Source organism: Tenrec ecaudatus, chromosome 12 (genome assembly GCF_050624435.1).
Source record: "Tenrec ecaudatus isolate mTenEca1 chromosome 12, mTenEca1.hap1, whole genome shotgun sequence".
NCBI lineage: Eukaryota > Metazoa > Chordata > Mammalia > Afrosoricida > Tenrecidae > Tenrec > Tenrec ecaudatus.
The window spans coordinates 1,288,584-1,308,111 of record NC_134541.1 but is presented as its reverse complement, the minus strand read 5'-3'; the positions used below and the strand labels follow the sequence as shown (position 1 = coordinate 1,308,111).

The following is a 19,528-nucleotide window of genomic DNA, read 5'->3' as shown; positions in this document are numbered from 1 at the left end:
CAATGCATAAGCGAGTCCGCCCGCAAGTGTGACCACTAAGCAAGCAAGCCCTGCTATTGGGTCGATTCTGACTCGCAGCGGCCCGACAGCACAGGGTAGAACTGTCCCTGCGAGTCTGTAACTCTTCACGGGAGCAGAAAGCTCCGTCTGTCTCCCACAGTGGCTGGCGGGTTCCAGCTGCCGCCCAACATGTCGCCCTCGACACCAGTTATTGATGGTGGCGGTGGGCTTCCTGTGCCATGCCAGGCATTGGTGGTTACCAATTCAGACCTCACAGAGACGGTTCCTAAACGTCTGTCCTGCTCAAGACAGGCCTTTTCTACTTCACTGGGTTATGGCTGCGTTTCAAGATGACCTTGGGGTCGTCTGGGTTTAAGGTTTAAAGATGACCTGGAGATGATTTTTTTAATTAAACATCATTGCCTTCAAGTCTATTCCAACTCACAGCAATCATACCCTACCCCAGATGTGCCGCGGTGGGTCCTGAGGCCACAAATCTTGGTGGTGGTGGTGGTGGTGGTGGTGGTGGTGGTGGTGGTGGTGGTGGTGGTGGTGGTGGTGGAGGTGATGGTGGAGGTGGTGGAGGTGGAGGTGGAGGTGAAGATGGTGGTGGAGGTGGAGGTGGTGGTGGAGGTGGAGATGGTGGAGGTGGAGGTGGAGGTGGAGGTGGTGGAGATGGTGGAGGTGGTGGTGGCGGTGGAGATGGTGGAGGTGGAGATGGTGGAGGTGGAGGTGGTGGTGGTGGTGGTGGTGGAGGTGGAGGTGATGGAGGTAAGAGGTGGTGATGGAGGTTGGGGTGGTGGTGGAGGTGGAGGTGGAGGAGGTGGTGGCAGTGAAGGTGGTGGTGGCAGCGGGGTGCTGTTGAGTTGGTTAGAATTCCCAGAGCCCGGTGCACAGTAGGAGGAAACACCGGCCCATCCAGAGTCACTGGGCACAGCTGTTCTGTTTGAGTCCACTGTGCCGTCCATCTCGCCGGGTCCTTTCTGGTTTCCGTGGCTTCTCCATCTCCAGGGACCTGTCTCTCCCGACCACACACCCCCAGGACGCCCGGTGGCGCCCCGAGCAGGGCTTCTTCCAGCACAGATTTGCTCGCTCTTTGGGGCATCCACGGGGCATCCACGGTCGTGGCCAGAGCCAACGTACAGGGAGTTTGCCAAATCTTTGCAAGAGTAGAGCACCTCGCAGTGAGGAAGCTGGCGGTCTCTCACACTGGCCTCACCTTTAAGAGCGCAGGGCGTCACCCACGGGGGCTCGTGTCCTCTCCTTGACTCCAGCAAGGCTTCCCTCTGCGAGGATTTAAAATTCTGCTCCACAATGCCCCCCTTTCACTAGTGCTTGTCTGTGGAAGTGTTTACATCAGAGTGCCTGGTCTCGGTCGCAGAGCACCACCCAGTTCTTCCGGTCTCGGGGCAGAGGAGGCAGGCTTGGCAAGGACTTCACGTGGGCACGGCTGGCGTGGCCATGGATGAGGGAAAGCACGAGGAGCCCCTGCCGTCAAGTCCGCCGGCCGTGCATCAGGTGGGCTGTGACCCTGGGGTGGTCCGTAGCTGCTCCTTTTGGAAACAGAGCACCAGGCCTTTCTCCCGTGGCCCCTCTGGTGGGGCAAACAGCGCACCTTCAGGTGGGCCGCCGAATGTGTTGTCTGCAGCTCAGGATGGAGCTGGCTGTCCATGCATCTCTCTAAGCTCCGTGGCTGTGTCTCGTGTCCTGCACACCCTAGACACCGACTGTCTGCTCCCTGGGGGAAAGCCCACCAGCCCTGCTGTGGGGCCACGGCCGAGGGGAGGGCTGGCTAGCACCCCAGGAGGCTGTGCCACCCCACCCACACTCAATCCCAAGTGCAGATGGGCTGGAAATCCTGGGAACGCGCTGAGGGAGTGTCTTCCAGAAGCAGAGCGAGGCGCCTGGCATGTTGACCCCGGGATGCAAGTGCCCAAGGGGTGGCGGGGGGCCGAGGAGCCCCGACTTCATTGAGAATGGCAGCTGCCGGGTCTAGACGCCATGCTTCTTGGAGAAGGTCTTCGTCTTTTTCACTGACCAAGCGTGGGGTCCCCCTCCGGACCCTGATCTCTTCTGATGAAAGTCCAGGAGGGAAAGTTTGGCCATCTTCACGTCTAAGAAGCGCTCTGTCCATGTTTCTTCCAAGCAGATGTCTTGGCCCTTTCGGCAGTCCGTGGCACTCTCCGTAGCCTCAGCCAGCACCACCATTCAAAGGCACCAGGTCTTCTCTGGTCTTCCTTAATCGATGTCCAACTTTTCCATGCATATGAAATACCGTGGCTTGGGTCAGGCTGACCTTGGTCCTCGAGGAGGAGAGCCTGGTCGGTCAGAAATGTGTCCAGGGCATTTTGCCGCATCAGGGCAGTGACGGTGACAGCCCAAGGTCAACCAGAATGACCAACATCCCAAAGTTTGCACTGTCCCGTCATGATGCGTTAGAATATCCAGGTCCTCTTGGCCGTGGGCAGGAGGGGTCAGGGGGAAGGCCGCTTCAGAAGGCTGCCATTTTTACACAGAGCTGCTGCCATGGGGCATCCCTGACAGAATAAGCTCCTCACAAGTTCCCAGAGACCCGGATCCACACCTTCATGGAAGCATTCGACCTAACGGGTCAAAATCCGGGAGCAGCCGAGATGCCTCGTGTCTCCATGGAAACCCAAACCAGTCCCTTTCTGCTCGTGGCCACCCGGCATGTGTCCACGCAGCTCTGCTCCACGGTATCTTCATCTGACAGAAGTGGATCACCAGGCCTTTCCTCAGCAGTGCTGTGGACAGGGTCTGTCCAGTCAGCGCCGACCCACAGCCACCTACAGGACAGAGGAGGATGTGTTTGCTGGGCTGCAGTCTCTGTGGACCAAGTCACCGGGGTCTTCTCTCCCCGGGGGGCAGCCGAGCACCTGGCCACTGTCCCAACAGGCCCCCCTCCCCCGAAGATGGCGCCCTGAGAAACCCTACGGGGCAGCTCTACTCTCACACGGGTCGCTGTGAGTCAGAATTTAGATGGAGCCAGAGACTGCATCTTGCGTACTTTGGACATGGGACTGGGGGAGACCAGTCCCCAGAGAGGGGCATCATGATTGATAAAGTGGAGGGTCAGCAAAGAAAAAACCAATGACCCTGCACGAGATGGACTGACCCAGTGGCTACATACAGAGACGGACTGAGTGTGCGGTTGTGGGTGTCTCAGGACAGCTGAGTGTGGGGGTCTCAGGAGGGCAGCAGGGTTCTGTTGACCACGGCGTTGCTGACAGTGGGAGCCAACTCTGTGGCAGCTGACAGCAACAGCACACATGGAAACTGACTCGATGGTGCCCTGTGACAGCTGCCTTTTCCGGAGCCGTCCCCCAGCTGCTACCAACAAGTGCTCAGCCCTGCAACACCAGAGCCGCTTAGAGGCTGCCTGAGAACCAAACTCGCGGCCACGGAGGGGACCCAGCTCCCGGCGCCCCCACAAGGCAGGGTGGAAATGCTCCTCCGAGCCTCCTACATTCTCAGTCTGGACGGGAGCAGACAGCCTCGCCCCTCCCACAGAGCCGCTAGTGGGTTTGAACTGCCGACCTCTGGCTGGCAAGGTGCCCAGTGCTTAGCCCGCAGTGCCACCAGGTCTCCTAGCGTCACGAGCTCCTGTACCTGTGAGAGGCGGAAGGAGCAGCTGTCCAGGGGGGGATGGGGTGGGAGTGGGTGAATGCTGTTTTATGGGCAGGGCAGGCCTCGCTGAGAGAACCCGCGGGTTTTTGTGTGTTTATCTGCACAGAGATTATTGCACCGCCGGCAGTCACTTAACACCAGCTTTCCAGCTTTCCACCCGCAGTCCCTGTAACTCCCACCTAACAGCAGGGGCTGACACGCACTGCCATCAGTGGATGCCAGCCACAGCCACCCCGGGACAGTAGAATGGCCCCGGTATGCGGTTCCGAGGCTGTCTCTACAGAAGCAGAAAGCCTCGTCTTTCTCCTGTGGAGCAGCTTGGTGGCTTCAAACTGCTGACCTTTCGGTTAGCAGCCTAACGTGTACCCGCCAAGCCACCAGAAAGTGAAGTACAGAAGCTCTGCTGAGAGGACCGGTCAGTGCGCCAGCTCTGACACAAGGAGTGGGGGTCTCGGCACCATCAAGAAGGAAGAGCGAGGGGGGGGGCCCTGTGAGCCGAGCCTCCTCCATCTGGAGACTGTGGCACCAGAGATGGTGAGGGCGGCCGAGAAGCAGTGACCCCGCACCAACAGCAGGAGGCAGCAGAGAGCAGCAGGCTTCTGGCCTGGAGGGAGAGAGCGGAGTGTCTTCCTCAGGAGGGAGGTTTGGGGAGTAGGCTGCCACCAGGCACTTCATTGAGAGAGCTGGGTTTGCTGACCCGCGGAGCCAGAGCTGGGTGCTCTCAGGCCGAGGCCTCTGACGGACTGCAGAGTCCTGTGGGCACTGAACCAGCACTTGGGCACTTACGTATCTCTAGGAGCTTTCTAACACGTGTCCAAGCAAAACCCAAAGAGGTCTGCCTGCAGGCATGGTTGAGAAGAGGCACTTCTGACCAAAGAACTGTATCCTGAACATTTCTGATGCTGAGTTCCAGCCTGTCCCCATGTGCCTAGTAGACCCCATTACCTTCTGAGTTCCGTGTGGCCACTGCTATGAAATTTGGAGCCTGGCAGAGAGGCAGAGGGAGCTGGGTGGGATGTTTGCTATCAGAATTGGTCCAGGAGGCAGCCAGGTGGTGCGAGTCTGTCCCGGGCCTCGTGGGAATGAAAGGGCCTTGGGCTGGCGAGGGTGGAGGTCAGGCGCCATTCTGACAGACCTGGCGGGTCTGGAGAAGGGGAGCTGGCAGTGAGAGGGGTCACGTGAGCAGGGTCTCTGTTAGTGGAAGGTTCTAAAGAAGCACCCAGACTTCAGAGCCGTGTGCAGGCACATGCTTCTCCAAAGGGGCCTGGAAGCCAGCCCCTCTCGGGACAGCCACACGCAGCGGACCCCTAATTTCTCTTGCCATGCCCGCGTTCTCTGAGGTCAAGGTTCTGAGGCACCCACCCTGCCGGCCGCTCTCCGTGGACAGGGGGCTGCCCAGTTCGCGGCTCCTCCTTCCACTCGGGGCGGCCCCTCCCCGTGCTGCGCAGAGAGGAGGTTGGTACTTTGTGCAGTCTTGCAGGAAAGCTGATAGCAATTCAATTAGAAAATGCAAATGAGCTCGCAGAGCCCTAGTGGAGCGCCGCCGGCCCGCCCCTCGCCACCTGGGCTGGGCTGTGGGCACGCTGTGTGGAGAGAGACACCGCTATCAAGCACAGGTTACCTTCGGCAAGCACGCATGCACCCACGCGTCAGCATCCGTGTCAGATAGCTCCAGCCCGGCGGTGCGTAGTCGGGCCTGGTGGGGAGCCTGCTCCTGGGTGGACCCGGGCCGTCAGGGGAGGGGAGATGTGGGATTAGGTGCGCTGGGGCAGGTGTGCAGGCCAGGCAGTGTGTGAATACCAGTGCAGGGCGAGGGCTGGCCGCACCAGCTGGGCAGTTCGCCAAAAGGAGGATGGGGAAACTGAGGCATCGAGTGGGTGGGGCCTTCCCAGGAGCTGTGAGCAAGGTGGAGCTCAGAGTGTTCTTGGGGCCCAGCACCTTGAGTAGGCCTTCGGTCGACACCCACCCAGGGATGCCCCTGCGGTTTACCCCCACACGACTTTCCTCTGCTGGCAGCCACACGCCACCCTGCATCCATGCACACCTCGCATGCGCACACATGCACAGCCTGCCCAGCTGCACGGGTGTGTGTGCGCACCACAGGTACAGAGCAGGTGCACACACTACAGACTGTACACACGACAGACACATGGTCCGTGTCCTCGCCCAGCACAGACACGTGTTCACCTACTTCACACGCAGCTCACACACATGCCACGCATATCACAGACATGCATTCCACATACCTCTGAACAGCACACACTTACACACCATGCGTATCTCCCCTGCACACACACACACACACCCACGCAGACACTCTCACAGACACACACGTAGCAGGCGCGCACTCTGCACCTCCTGTGCAGGCACGCGGCACATGCACACTCACGCTTGCTCTTCACATGCACCACACATGTGCATAGCACACACACACGGTCCACAGACAAACCACGAATATCTCACCTGCACACAGCCATACACCCACCGCCACCCCCAAGGCAGGCGCCCCGACAGCCGGGGACGATCACGACCCAGGCAGGCGTCTGAGACCCAGGGGAGCTTTGAGCCCCTGCTCCTGTCCTCCTTCATTAGAGGCTCTGGCATCCCGGGACAGCCTGGTGGTCGTTGGGGGCTGCGGAGAAAGACCTGCCGGATGGCCTGTGACCTGTGGGAGAGGCGCTGTCCCCGCTCCAATCATGCAGTGACACCACAGCCCAGGTCGCAGGGCCGCCCACAGGGTCCACTCAAACCGAACCCACGCTGTGGGCTTCGTTCCCACTCACGGCGACCCAGGGGGCCCAGCAGGACCACCCCTGAGGTTTCCACGGCTGCCACCCTGTCAGAAGCAGACAGCCTCGTCTGTCGGGGCGGGTGGTGGATTTGAGCTGCCAACCTGGTGGTCGAGTAGTCCCTCCCCCTCAAAACAAACAGCCCTGCCGTAGAGCTGATTCCGGTGCGTCACAACCTGTAGGACAGGGCAGAGCTGCCCTGGCGGGTTTCCGGGACTCTAACTCTTCACAGGAGCAGAAAGCCTCCTCCTGCTCCCTCGGAGCGGTCGGTGGTCTTGAACTGCTGGCCTTGCGGTTAGCAGCCCAGTGCGTAACCCAGCACACCGCCAGGGCTCTCAGAAGGTCCTAACTAAGACGCCCTGTGGCACGAGGGTGAAGCCCTCCCGTGGTTGGGAGGGGCTGTCCAGTGGGTTCCGGCTTACAGGGACCTGCCGTACAACGGAGCCAAGCACCCCCGTCCTGCGCCACGCCCACAACTTCCTCTGTGTGCGCCCGTTGTGACAGCCACGGCACCCGTGCACCTGGTGGGGACCTTCCTCTTGTTCTCTGCCCTCCACCAAGCATGATGCCCTTCTGAGAGGCAAGGAGGCCCAGGCTCGGTCTCACCTACTCTGGACATGTTGTCGGGAGAGGCCAGTACCCGGAGAAGGACGGCAAGAAACCGGGGACTGGTCTCTCCGGACAGCATGCCCAACTTTCCTGAGACGAATCCTCGGCACCCTTGCCTCCAAGGAGCGTCCCGCCTGCACTTCCTGCCGGACAGAGCTTTGGCGTCCGTGCTCCTGTCCATTCTCCCCAGCTCCGTCCTGCAGGCACCCCGTTCTTCCTCGGTCGCCCGGCTCTGGTGCGCAGGAGGTGATTGGAAAGACCAGGGCTCGGGCCAGACGCACCTCAGTCCTCAAAGCAGCACCCTAAAGGGGCTTGTGCGTAACGCAGCGCCGCCTTCCCTCTCTCGGCGGCTGCCTGCAGGAGCGCCGATCGTGGATCCAGCGGGAGGAAACCCTCGGCAGCTTCAACCTTCTCTCCCTGGCATGGTGCTGGTCGTGAGGATGCCAGTCTTCCTCACACTGAGTCGTCACCCCCACCGAAGGCTGCCAGCCTTGATCTTCATCCGCAAGGGCCTCAAGCCCTGCTCACTTTCACAACCAAGGCTGTGACGTCTGTGTCGCGCAGGCTGTCGGCAAGCCTCACTCCGGTCCTTTCTTGATTGGAATCCACGCAGATTCCCTTGTCCTGTGGGTCTGTGTCCACGTCTGCATGCGGACGCTGCGGTGTTCTGGGAGTCCCAGGCTTCTCAAGGTTCTCCAGCGTGGGCTGTGGCCCACCGTGGAATGCCTGAGCGCGTGGTGAGTGGGCGTGGCTGTGGGCATGTTTCCTGTGGCACGTCTGAATGTGGGGGGGGGGTTGTGCTGGGTCTCTGCGGTGCACTCCGGTGACGGCAGAGACAACGGCCCTGAGCCAGGCCCTGCCTCGGGTAAAGCCCAGAGACAGATCCCTCTGGCGGCCGGGGCCAAGGCCCGCTTGGCATTGGCGTCTGCGACAGAGAACCCCGTGTCTCTGGAGAAGAGAGAGGCTCTGGGACATTGGTGGCCGTGAGAGAGTGCTCACAGGGCCAGGGGGCCCTCCTGGGCCTCCTCGTGCCTCCCATGGCCACCTGGATCTGGGAAGCCACCGTGCCCTCAGGAAGAACTCTGACTGGGCGTCCAGCTGAGAGAAGGCGCTTCTCATTCCCTGGCCCGCGCCTTCCAGAACCGCCTCGCACGGCCACGGTCCTGGCTGACGCCAGCCTGAAGGACCCTATTGGCCCCGCCCCTCGCTGCCACAATTGCCGGGAGGACGCTGAGTCTCACACACACACTGAGTCACACATCACACACACTGAGTCTCACACACACACACACACACACTGAGTCACACACACAGAGTCTCACACACACACTGTCTCACACACACAGAGTCTCACACACACTGAGTCACACACACATACTGAGTCTCACACATACACTGAGCCTCACACACACAGAGTCACACACACACACAGAGTCTCACACACACAGTGTCTCACACACACTAAGTCACACACACACACTGAGTCTCACACATACACTGAGCCTCACATACACACTGAGTCACACACACACTGAGTCTCACACACACACACACACACACTGAGTCTCACACACACACTGAATCTCACACACACACTGAGTCTCACACACACACACACACACTGAGTCACACACACACACACACACTGAGTCTCACACACACACACAGTCACACACACACACTGAATCTCACACACACACTGAGTCTCACACACACACACTGAGTCACACACACAGTCACACACACACACTGAGTCTCACACACACACACTGAGTCTCACACACACACACAGTCACACACACACACTGAGTCTCACACACACACTGAGTCTCACACACACACACTGAGTCACACACACAGTCACACACACACACTGAGTCTCACACACACACACTGAGTCTCACACACACACTGAGTCTCACACACACACACTGAGTCACACACACACACTGAGTCACACACACTGCCCGGGGAAGCTGGGCTGTAGACTGAGGGACAATTCGTGTGAGCTATTTCTCAACGGCAGAGCAAGTCTGTCTTGGCCAGGCATCTGGAGGCATCTGGAGCAGGTTTCCTGTCACAGGTAGGGTGTAGGTGCTGTTGGGGGTCTGAGTCAGAGGGCTGGGGTGCAGTTGACCACCCGACAGTGAATGGACAGCCCCACCGCAGGGAGGGGCCCGGCCAGGGGTCCTCCGTGGTATGGGTGGAGGAAGCTGGGTGCAGAGCCAGGTCTGAAGGGCCCCTCACTGCTAACCCAGCCCACAGCTGTGCGGGGAGAAGGGGGCGCTGGCCACTGTCAGCAGCCTCAGCTCATCAAGGCACCAGGGCCTCCTGAGAGAGTGCCGACCGACCAACCAGGGCAGGCAGGCCACCCCTCTGGAGTCCACGGGACCCCAAGGGAGGGACAGACGGGACCGCAGTCTCAGGATCATAACTGGCGAGCCCACGCAGGGCCCCGAGAGCGGGGGCAGCAGGGCTTCAGAAAGTCTGCACGCGGCTTCCGTTTTCTCTCTGCCCATTTTCCCTCGAACCTCCGAGGACCTCACCTCCGCCGGCATGTGGGGTGCTGGGGTTGGCACAGCTCTGTGGACAAGGGTCCAGCTCTCCTGCTGTCTGTCCCCAGAAGCCCCAAGACAGGTTTCCAGGGAGCCAGCTAGAAAACTGGCCGCCTGGGTCATGTGTGTTGTGGGCGATGTGAAGGTCCACCCACAGAGCCGTGCTCTGGGCCCGTGGGTGGAAGTGGCCACCTCCCCACCACTGGTCCTCAGCAGAGGGTCCCCTCTTCTGGGGCACAGATTCCCTGTAGGGTGGGAGGGGTCAGCCAACCCAGACTCCAGTCAAGGCTCTCAGCCTTGCAGTCCTGTGCACACACCAGCCAGGAAGCCCTGTGGGACTGAGTGGTCACTTCGGGACTCAACTGACCTCCCGGCACAGGCCAAGGCCCACGCTCTTGGTGGCTTGGGTGGGCACTGGCCACGGTCCCTGAACCTGACACCGCTGCTCCTTACAGCCTCTCCCTCGCTGCCTGCAGACCCAGCTCTCCGGCAGACGGGTTGGGGTTTTCGTGGAAGCCTTTGTCAGGAGCCCCGGTGGGGTCACGGGTGCTGCCAGCCACAAGGTCAGCAGTTTGAAACCACCAGCCGTGCTGTGGGAGACAGATGAGGCTCTCTGCGCCCGTGGAGAGTGACAGTGTGGGACACCCTTGTGGGGGCTCACCCCTAGCATGCTGTACACCAAACCTGGACGTGGGCAGAAAGAGAGGCGGGACGCCTAGATGGCTCTGGGGAAGGGCAGCAGGTGTGCTGAGAACTGCCGGAGGAAGGAAGAAATCCATCTTTACGAAACACAGCCAGAGCGCTCCTGATTCGGGGAGCGTGGCGAGACGTGCCACGACGCCCCTTCCTGTAGGCAGATGAAGAGATAGCTCACCGCCTTCACAAGTGTGCCGTTTCTTAAGGGGCCGTCGGTGTGAGCGCACCACCCGCAATGCAGACAGCTTACCCTGAATCGGTGCACCCCACGTGCCCACTCGGTGCCAGAGGGGGAAGACAGGGCTCTCTGTGGCGGAGCACCGGCGAGAGGACCCCAGCGGGGCGACACAGATGGCCTCTGTGTGTCCCATTTGACGTCAGAGCACGCACACGTGTGCCTTCGGCTTTGGAACCGACACTTTGGAGAGTCACATGAAGGTGGCGGGCATCCACCCAGGTTTCGGGGTAACCCCGGGAGACAGCTGGCAAGCGGGACGACTGCGTCTGAGGCCGGGCTCGGGGTGAGTGCTGACGGACTAGACAGCGGGCCCAGCGTCATGTCCGTACTCGCAGTCGGGCCAAGACAGGGCTCTCAGCACGGCGTTATCTATCTCGGCCCTTTTCCGTGACGTCCGTCCCGCCTGCCTGCTCTGGAGGGGGTAGCAAGTTATAGAGATGCAGAGACTGGTTCCGCACTTCCCTGGGGCTACCTGTGCTCTGAGGGGGGTTTCTGCCTGCTGGGAGGCACACACCTGGGGAAGGAGGACGAGACCGCTTGCGCAGCGTGAAGAGGGCCGCCCGCGTGACAGCCGTCCCTGCAGAAGTGGCCGCAGACTGTGTCATCCAGTCTGTTCGAGCTCCCCGCAGCCCCACGCACGGCACAGCTGACCGCCACTGGGTCCTGGGCCCTCCTCACCCACGGCGGACGTTCCGTCCAGCCCATCGCTGCAGATGGTGTCCGTCCATCCTCTTTTTCACTGACCAAACACAACGCCCTTCTCCAGGACTGGTCCCTCCTGATCACGTAGCCAAGGTGCCTGAAACCAGGTCTTGCATTTCTCCGGAATTTAAAAAGAAAGAGAATCCCTTTCTTTGAATCGTTTGGGAAGCCTTTCCCGGTTAAGGTAGCATTTCCAGAGAGCTCTTCAAAGAGTCACCGACACACACACCCCTTCGCACAGACATCTAAGAGAAGCGCCACGGCCGTGCTTGGGGGCAAGGGCGCCGACTCGGGCCAATGCCGCCATGACTTCCAGGCCCGGCCGTGTGCAGCGTTGACTTGAACCGGTTCCCTGTGTGACCAAGCACGGAGCGTTCTGTTGTTGATTTGCTGTTTGCGAAATACCATTGTATTCCGCCGTCCTCGGCTGCCATGGGAACCAGCCTGCATGCTGCAGACACCTGAGTTAAATATTTTAAATATACATGCTGGCAGGCAAGCAAGGTGGGCCATTTTCCCAATGCAATATTGAAGGGGAAGCGGGAGGTAGGGGGTCACGAGCTCTCTGTGTAGATCTCTCTCTCTCTCTCTCAATATATATCCTTGTCCTCGGTCCATGCTCTCCCAGGGTGACATGCTGTTTCCCTTCTGAAGTTTGTCTCACCCAGAGCAGTAGGAAGCCAGGGAACACAGGCAGGCAGACGGACACGCGTCGGGATTCTGCTGTCCCGCGCAGGGAGTGCCGGCTCGCAGGGCAGGACAGGAGGAAAGCGCTTCATTCTGGTGACGGTCAACGCCAAATCTAGGCTCCTCACAGACTAGCAACCCAGGCGGGGTGTTATGTGCATGCCCTGTTTCAGGGTGCAAAGGCGACCCCCAAACCTCAAATATAACTTAAGGAGAACATGTATTAACTCTTTAACAGCACAAAGACATGGCAGCATGGAGACGTGGAGGTCATGACGGCGTCCGAGGGCTTGCTGAGAATCAGATGTGACAAGGACATAGGGGGACACAGATGCATGATGGGGGTTCAGATCACGACGTCACGGTGACACCGGGGCTGGGAACAGACCATGCATGGGACACACGTGTTGTGTGAGACGGAGGAGCTCACAAGATTGGTCCGGGGCAGTCGGGGCATGACTCGTGACTGTGGGACCCCAGCACAGGGACCTCCGTCCAGGACACAGCTGGGCAAGGGCCTAGGGAAGGCTGCCCCTCCCGGGGCCGGGGGATGGGGATCCACTTTCCAGTGGACTCTGCCCGAGGGCAAGCTGCTCTCATCCTGGTTTCTTGACCGCAGTGTCCATGAGCATTGCCTGCGGGAGCACGCAGACTGCAATCCTTGGCCTCGTCGACCACGCGTGAATGTGTGCAGGTGCCCACTGACACACTGGATGCAGCTCACCGCCCCCCTGCAGGCCAGGGGAGAGCGGCCCTGTGGGTGTCCGAGACTGTAAATCTTTATGGGAGCAGAACGTCTCAGCTTTCTCCTTCGGTGCAGCCGGTGGGTTAGAACTGCTGACCTTGCAGTTAGCAGCCGATGGGTGACCACTGTGCCACTCGGGCCCTTACATACCCAGCTGTGGTATTCACGGGGCATAGTGCCCACCGGCACGCAATGTCTGTGGTCACCTGAATGGCAACGATGATTGTTGGTGACAGTGGCCGGGTGGCAGGTTCAAACAGTTCTCCTCTGGGCACCCCCACCCAGGGCCGCCGGGAGACCGGGGGACGGAGTCAGCACAGCACCGGGAGCTTTGTTCAGATCCGTGTCACCGTGTGTCGGTGCGTCCTGCTAGCCTAGCGGCCGACCGGGGACGCTCTGCCTGCGCCCCAGGGAGCGGGCTTGCTCCTGCACAGCCTGTGCGGGTCTGGCATTGATTTCCACCAGATTTTGTTGCTCCGTTTGTCTCGCGGCTCTGGAGTCGTAGCAAATACGAGCGATGTATTTAAGCAACAGCAGAGAAATGAGCGCGTGCGGGCCGTCCTAAGCAAAGGCAGACAGCGGGTTTGTAGACGCCCCCCAACCCCACCCCGGGCGTGGACCTCGGAGGGCGGGGCCGCAGGTGCACAGGCGCCGGGGGACCCCGCCCACAGCAGGCGGAACGTCCTCCGCGAGGAGGGATGACCAGCGCTCGAAGCGGGGTGCGCGTGGGGTGGGGGGCCCTGCCAGGATGGCTGTGTGAGGCAGACACCTGGCAGGCAGGTGCATCCCGGCGCCGCACCTAGGGCTCGATGGGGCCGCCTGCGCAGCCGCCCTGAGTGCCAGGCGTGATCCTGGCGCCCTGCACAGCGCATGTTTCTAATGACCTGTGGGTGCGAGAATGGCGCTGGCCCCGCTGCAAGGGTCTGGGTTACTTGGGATGGACAGACGGACACGTGCCCTCACTCGGGGACCATCCAGACTGAGATAGCGTAGGAGGAAAGGTCTGAGATCCACTACTAAAGCCGGCCAGTGGGAGCCATAGGCCTCACCCAGTCTGGTCCCCAGCTGGCACTGAGTTAGTGCAGGACTGGGTGTGTTTGCCCTGTGGGGTTCAGGGCCTGGGACAGCGGCAGCTAGAGACCCACCCGACCCAAGAGTTAACATGGTTTCCAGGATACAGCCCCCCCCCCGCCCCCCCTCCCCAGCAAGGCTCCCCTCCCCCTGGGGTGTCAAGGTATGTTCAGCCCACCACCCGCCAGACTCAGGACTCAGAGGGACCAGGGTGCCCTGCCCGGCGCTCGCTTGTGTGGTCAGACCCAGCCTGCTGCTTCCTGGCTGGCTGTGTGAGAGTGGGGGGAGCACTTCCTGCCCCCTGGGGAAGCGGGGTGCTGACAATAAGCACTCAGGAAGGCACACCAAGGAAGAAGCGCCTGGTAACCCTGCCCAGATGGCGGTCGGCCCCGTCTGTCCCGATGCACGGAGGCCCTGTCAGGCCTAGTTCTGCTGGGCGGCCATCTGTGGGGACCCTAAATAAGGGACTCCTGCTGGACTGCGTCTGCCTTACAACTGCTGGTGTGGAAAGGGCAGCCCAGGGCGGGGGTCAGGGGGATGACAGACCGAATGGACCAGCCCGGAGCCCAGGGACTGGACCCCAGAGGCAGCGGGGTTCCAGTGGGAACCTGGTCTCAGGGGCGGGGGGAGGCAGGGAAGCCCCTCCAGGTAGCATCTCACGTGGATGAGATACTAGTTTTTCCACACTGGGCTTTTCTACAAGAAAACAGCACAGGGAAACATCTCGGTGCAGAGCTGGAGTGCCATTATCCCACAAATAGGAACACGAGGCATGGAAGTGACGTAGACCCACGTCTGAATGCCCCTCTGCCCTTCAGCAAACAGGTCGCTGGGGCCACTCTCCGACCCAGGCACGTCCCTCAGTGTCCGCCGGTGACAGCACCTTCCCAGTCCTTCCAAACAATGGGACAGGACTGCGTCCCACGAGACACGGGCTCAGCGGTCAGACAGAGGCTAGGGCACCCCGGGGCCATGGCCCTCAGTCACCCTGCAGTCTGGACCTGAACTTGCCCCGTGGCCCACGTGTTAGCCAAACACATACACGGTCCTTAAGGGGAGCCGGAGCCCCGGTAGAGTCGTGTTGATGAGTTGGGCTTCTAACCTTGAGATCAGCAGTTCAAAACCACCAGCGACTCCATGGGAGCAAGATGAGGCTTTTTACTCCCGTAAACAGTTCACCAACTCAGAAGCCCCTGGGGACCGTCTACCCTGTCCTGTCGGGAGAAGCGACCCCATGGCAGAGATTTGGGTTCTTTACAGGGGAGCAGTAACACCTTAGCACCCTCGGCCGCCCGAGAGTCCACAGGACAGCAGAGTCGGGAGGGCAGGAGTGCTGTGGGTGAGCAATGAGCTGCTCACTGCAGGGACAGTGGTTCAAGTCCAGCAGCGGCTCCAAGAGAGAAAGCTAAGGCCCGTCGAGATTCATACGTGACCGCCACAGGCTCCGTGGCCGTGGTTTTAGCCCCGATGTGGCGCATTCCGTTAGACTGTGTTCTCACGAGCAGAGGTTTCTCATTAAATCTACTGCTCTTTTCTGTGGTGACTCTTCCGTGATTTGGGCCTGAAGATGCCCTGATGCAGCCTCTCCCATAAAGGTTGATTTGGGTGGTGGGGATGGTGTGGTCTGACTTTAAGTCCATTCACACTCCCAGACACACACACACCCATGTGCCAGTGCAGGGCTGCCCACAGGCTGTTCCCCATCTTTCGGGGAGCGTCCCCCAGACCTGCTTCCTCTGTGCTCTGGGTGGGCCGCCCTCCGGCCAGGCTCCTCTCTGTCCAGGGTCCCCAGTGCCCTTTCTCCTGCTCCCAGGCCTTTCTCCCATTTCCCTCAGTGGTCGCATCTCACTGCACAGACGGAGTTCTGACTGGATGCCCCCCCACGCCTCTCCTGCGTCCTCCTCACTCCCCACCCCACCCCACCCCCGTGAAGCAGACGTTCACTGGCCCCTCTCACTCTTCCCCCGACAGAAAGGAAGGAAGGAGGTGGCCCCGGGCCCCTCCCCGCCGCCCCAGGACACCCTGCTGCCCTGGCCCCCACAGCGGCTGGGCACCCACGGCCTGCGCAGACAGAAGCGCGACTGGGTCATCCCGCCCATCAATGTGCCGGAGAACTCGCGTGGGCCCTTCCCCCAGCAGCTCGTCAGGGTAAGTGGAAGTCCCTGCCCGTGGGGTGGGGGAGGGGCCTGGTGGGTGCAGAGCCTGGGCAGGGGGGCCTGCAGGAGCACTCGGTGTGAGATACCAGGGGCCTGTGGTCATAGGTGTGACCCCAAGCAGTGACCTCTCTCTCGGTGGCTTTGAAGGGGCGCCCTGGGGAGTGGGGCCTCGGTGGCCGCGGGGAGAGCACCTTGATGGGCTTTCTGGTTCCTCTTTCCTCGTCCAGCGAGGAGGACGGTGAGGTGGGGGGCAACATGCAGTGAAGCAGAGGGCCTGCGGGAAGCGGGGCCTCCCGAGGTGGACAGACACTGTGGCTGTGGGCTCACACAGCTCAGACTGTGAGATAAGATGTAGTGGCCCTGTGGCCAGAGGCCTGTGACGAGGCAGGAGGGACCCTCCCCGTGAGGACGCGCTCTCCCCCCACCAGCCACCACAGACAGCTTGCCCCAAAGGGGGAGTTTGTGTGACAAACGGTGCTCAGTCCCCAAGGCCAGGCCAGCTGCAGCATTTCTTCTTCCTTTCCCACCTGGGCCAGAATTTGAGGGGGAGATGGTGAATAAACCGTGCCCCCCCCCACCATGTGCGCATGGTCAGGGTGCAGTCCCAGGGCCAGCCTCTCCTTTGTCCTGCGCCTCTGGAGGACAGGGGTGGGGTCTAAAGTGCAGGGAAGGGGCCCAAGCGCCCACCACAGCCCTGCGTCTCTGGCACCCAGCACAGGGCTTTGCACCTGGCAGAAGTCACGGGTCCAAGGGGAGGCTGAGCGTTGTGCAGCCCCATCCCGCCCCTCCCCTGCTGCCCTGCCTCCTCGGGCCCAGTGTCAGCACTAGACGTGGGTGTGGCTCCTCTGAGACACACACACTCACACACACAAGATGGCTCCACAGCCCCATGCCCAGGAGGGAGGCTCTGCCTACCCATGACTGTCGGGCTGCCCAGAGGCTAGACCACAGAGTTCCAAACACATCAGAGTGCCCCACCGTGCACCCAAAGGTGGGTAGTTCAAATCCACCCAGTGGGGCCACAGGAGAGGGCCTGGCAATGTACTCCAGAGCCATCTGAGCCTGACAGGCCGGAGCCACGCCCAGACGTGGACTGCACGTGCCCATAGCAGGGGAGAGGGGGTGTAGTTTCCGGCTCAAGGGAAGACCCCTGCTCTCAGTCAGGCAGGGACACTCGTCCCCCCCCCTCCTCCCACACGGCGGTTCTGCCCCCAAGACTCAGGACCTCAGCCCCTGCCGGGCAGAGTGGGGTTGACAGGAGCCTGGCCAGGGCAGAAGGGGCACCCACCCATTTCGCCCACAGTATGCTGCCCAGCGGGTGGGGGGTTGCCCTCCGCAGAAGCGGCCACATGGCAGCTCCCACTACAGGTCGCTTAGGGAGCCGCCTGCTCTCTCGTCTCGCTCCAGTGGCTGCGTTTACGCAGCTGAAAGCTCCTTAAATGAAAGTAAAATCAAATTGCTGCAATGCTTGAATCATTTATCGGGGCACATTCAAGGAGTATATTTTAATACTGTACGCTTCCATCCCTCGGCATCGAGCCATTGCGATGCTGTGCAGGTGGGGGTGAGGCCGCCAGCTCCCGGCACCTGCCAGAAGGGGGCTCCGGGTGGGACAGCCGCCCTCCAAGCAGCGGCTGCCAGAAGGGCAGGTCAGATGCTGTTGTCCTTGCCATGGACGCTAGCCATCCACCCATGGCCACCATAGACGTGGACCCAATAGGCAGTGGCTGTGAGGCGATGCCACGAGGTGGGGGCTCCCTTCTGCTCAACCCGCTGCTGTCCCCCCCATCTTACCTTGGCAACCTCTAATTCCATCAGGGACACAGTGGCCTGTCCATAGCGCCCCACGCTCAGGGGCCCCTGGGATGCTCCTCAGAGGTGGTGAAGGACAAGGTCAAGTCTTTGTGGACATGTGGGGCATCCAGAGGTCCTTTTGGGGGGAAGGAGTGTCTGCTGAGATCGTGAGGTGCGGTAATGGGCAGTGGCATGGGGATGAGTCCCCGCATCCCTAGTTCCCCCTCCATCCCACACTGAGCGGACACATCCGTGAGAAGGGGGGGTGCCACATCCCTCCCTGGCAGTGGGCCATTGGGGCCACGGAGAGGCAGCCTCTGATCACATAGGTTAGTCTAAGAAGATGGGGGCGTGGAGGGTTAGTACCAGGCTCAGAGTCCCAGAGGACGAGCAAGGGCACAGAGTGGCGGAGTGGAGGCAGCCAGGGAGGAGCAGAGCCAGCACCCGTGTGTGGAGTCGGGAGGGAGGGGCTGTCGCTGACTCTGAGATCCAGGGGTCTTGGGCTGGGAGAGGCCTGCTCTGAGCAGTGCCCCCGTGACCTGGCCAGGTGTGACAAGCCCCAGGGCCGCTGTGCAGGGCCGACAGCAGGCGGTCAGGAGGAGGCCCTGCCAGACTCCCCCTGGGAGGACTCGATGGGGACAAGCACCGTGTGCATGGTCAGCCCCATTGTCCCATAGCCGCTGTGGCCAGGATGGCTGTGTGCCATCCGGTGGTGCCAACCCAGAGCCAGCCCGGGGTGACACGGCCAATGCTCTGGATGAGTGGCTGGTGATGGGCTGGTGATGGGACCCACCTGGAGGCCCCAGTGTGCTCTGCAGCCAAGACACCTCTGGGGGGCAGCCCGAGCATATTGCCACAAACCAAGTTTCCCTGATTAAGTCTATTCTCAGAGACCTGGGAAGTCAGGGTCCAAAACACCCCATCACCAGGCCTGGGATCTCCCCATCTCCAGGCCCAGGGACGGTCCTCCCGGGGGAAGGAGGCGGTCTGTGAAGCCCGCCCAGCCCCCTTCCTCCAGCACGGTGAGAGCAAATAATGTGCCCCCAGGGCCTGCGTTAGTCTGGGTTGACCAGAGAAACCAATCCAGGGACACTCATACATATATATATATATATATACGAGAGAGCTTTATATCAAAGAGCAATTGTACAGTGAGGAAACATCCCAGCCCAGTCCAGATCAAGTCCGTAAGTCTGATATGAGCCCATGTGTCCGTTGCTAGTCCATAAATTCCTCTTCAGACTCGAGCAGCGCATGCGATGATGGCGAATGCAGGAAGATCACAGGCCGGTGGGTGAAGAGCCTTGTGGATCCGGTGATGGTGGAAGTATCTCAGCTCGGGGGCCAGGTCTCCACGTGGCTCCTCCAGCTCTCTGAGTGTGGCTCCTCGGCAGGCAGAGGAAGCAGAGAGTGTGGCCCACCTCCCTAGAGGAAGGGAGGAAGTTCCCAGAATTCCCATGAGAAGGCCACGCCCACCAGGAGGCATCCTCAGGCCAGACTCCACCCCTTCCCTTCCTTATCACGTTGACATGAAATTATGTCACTACCACAGGGCCTCAGTGTCCCCTCTGTGCAAGTGGGGAAGCTGACTCACACCTGCCCAGCTCTCTCTCTCACACACACACATCCATCTATCCATTCCTACGTTCATACAGACACCCACCCACTCACTCTCTCTCACACATCCATCTATCCACTCACGCATCTTCCTGTCCACCCACCCACTCACCTACAACCAACACACATCCGTCTATAGGCCCCTTAACTATATTTGCCATCTATCTACCTTTCAATCAACCATTTTTATCCATCCACCCACCCACCTACCTATACACACA

The 19,528-nt window shown here is 60.7% G+C and overlaps 1 protein-coding gene across 1 annotated transcript in view; it reads left to right on the top strand.

The window, feature by feature from the left end:
• The window catches only part of CDH4 (cadherin 4), a 254,354-nt gene that overhangs the window by 196,119 nt on the left and 38,707 nt on the right, over positions 1-19,528 (top strand). The window contains exons 4-5 of the mRNA XM_075527720.1: positions 2,378-2,383; positions 15,712-15,888. Of these exons, the coding sequence (XP_075383835.1) occupies positions 2,378-2,383; positions 15,712-15,888 (183 nt within the window). The remainder of the gene's footprint in view (positions 1-2,377; positions 2,384-15,711; positions 15,889-19,528) is intronic.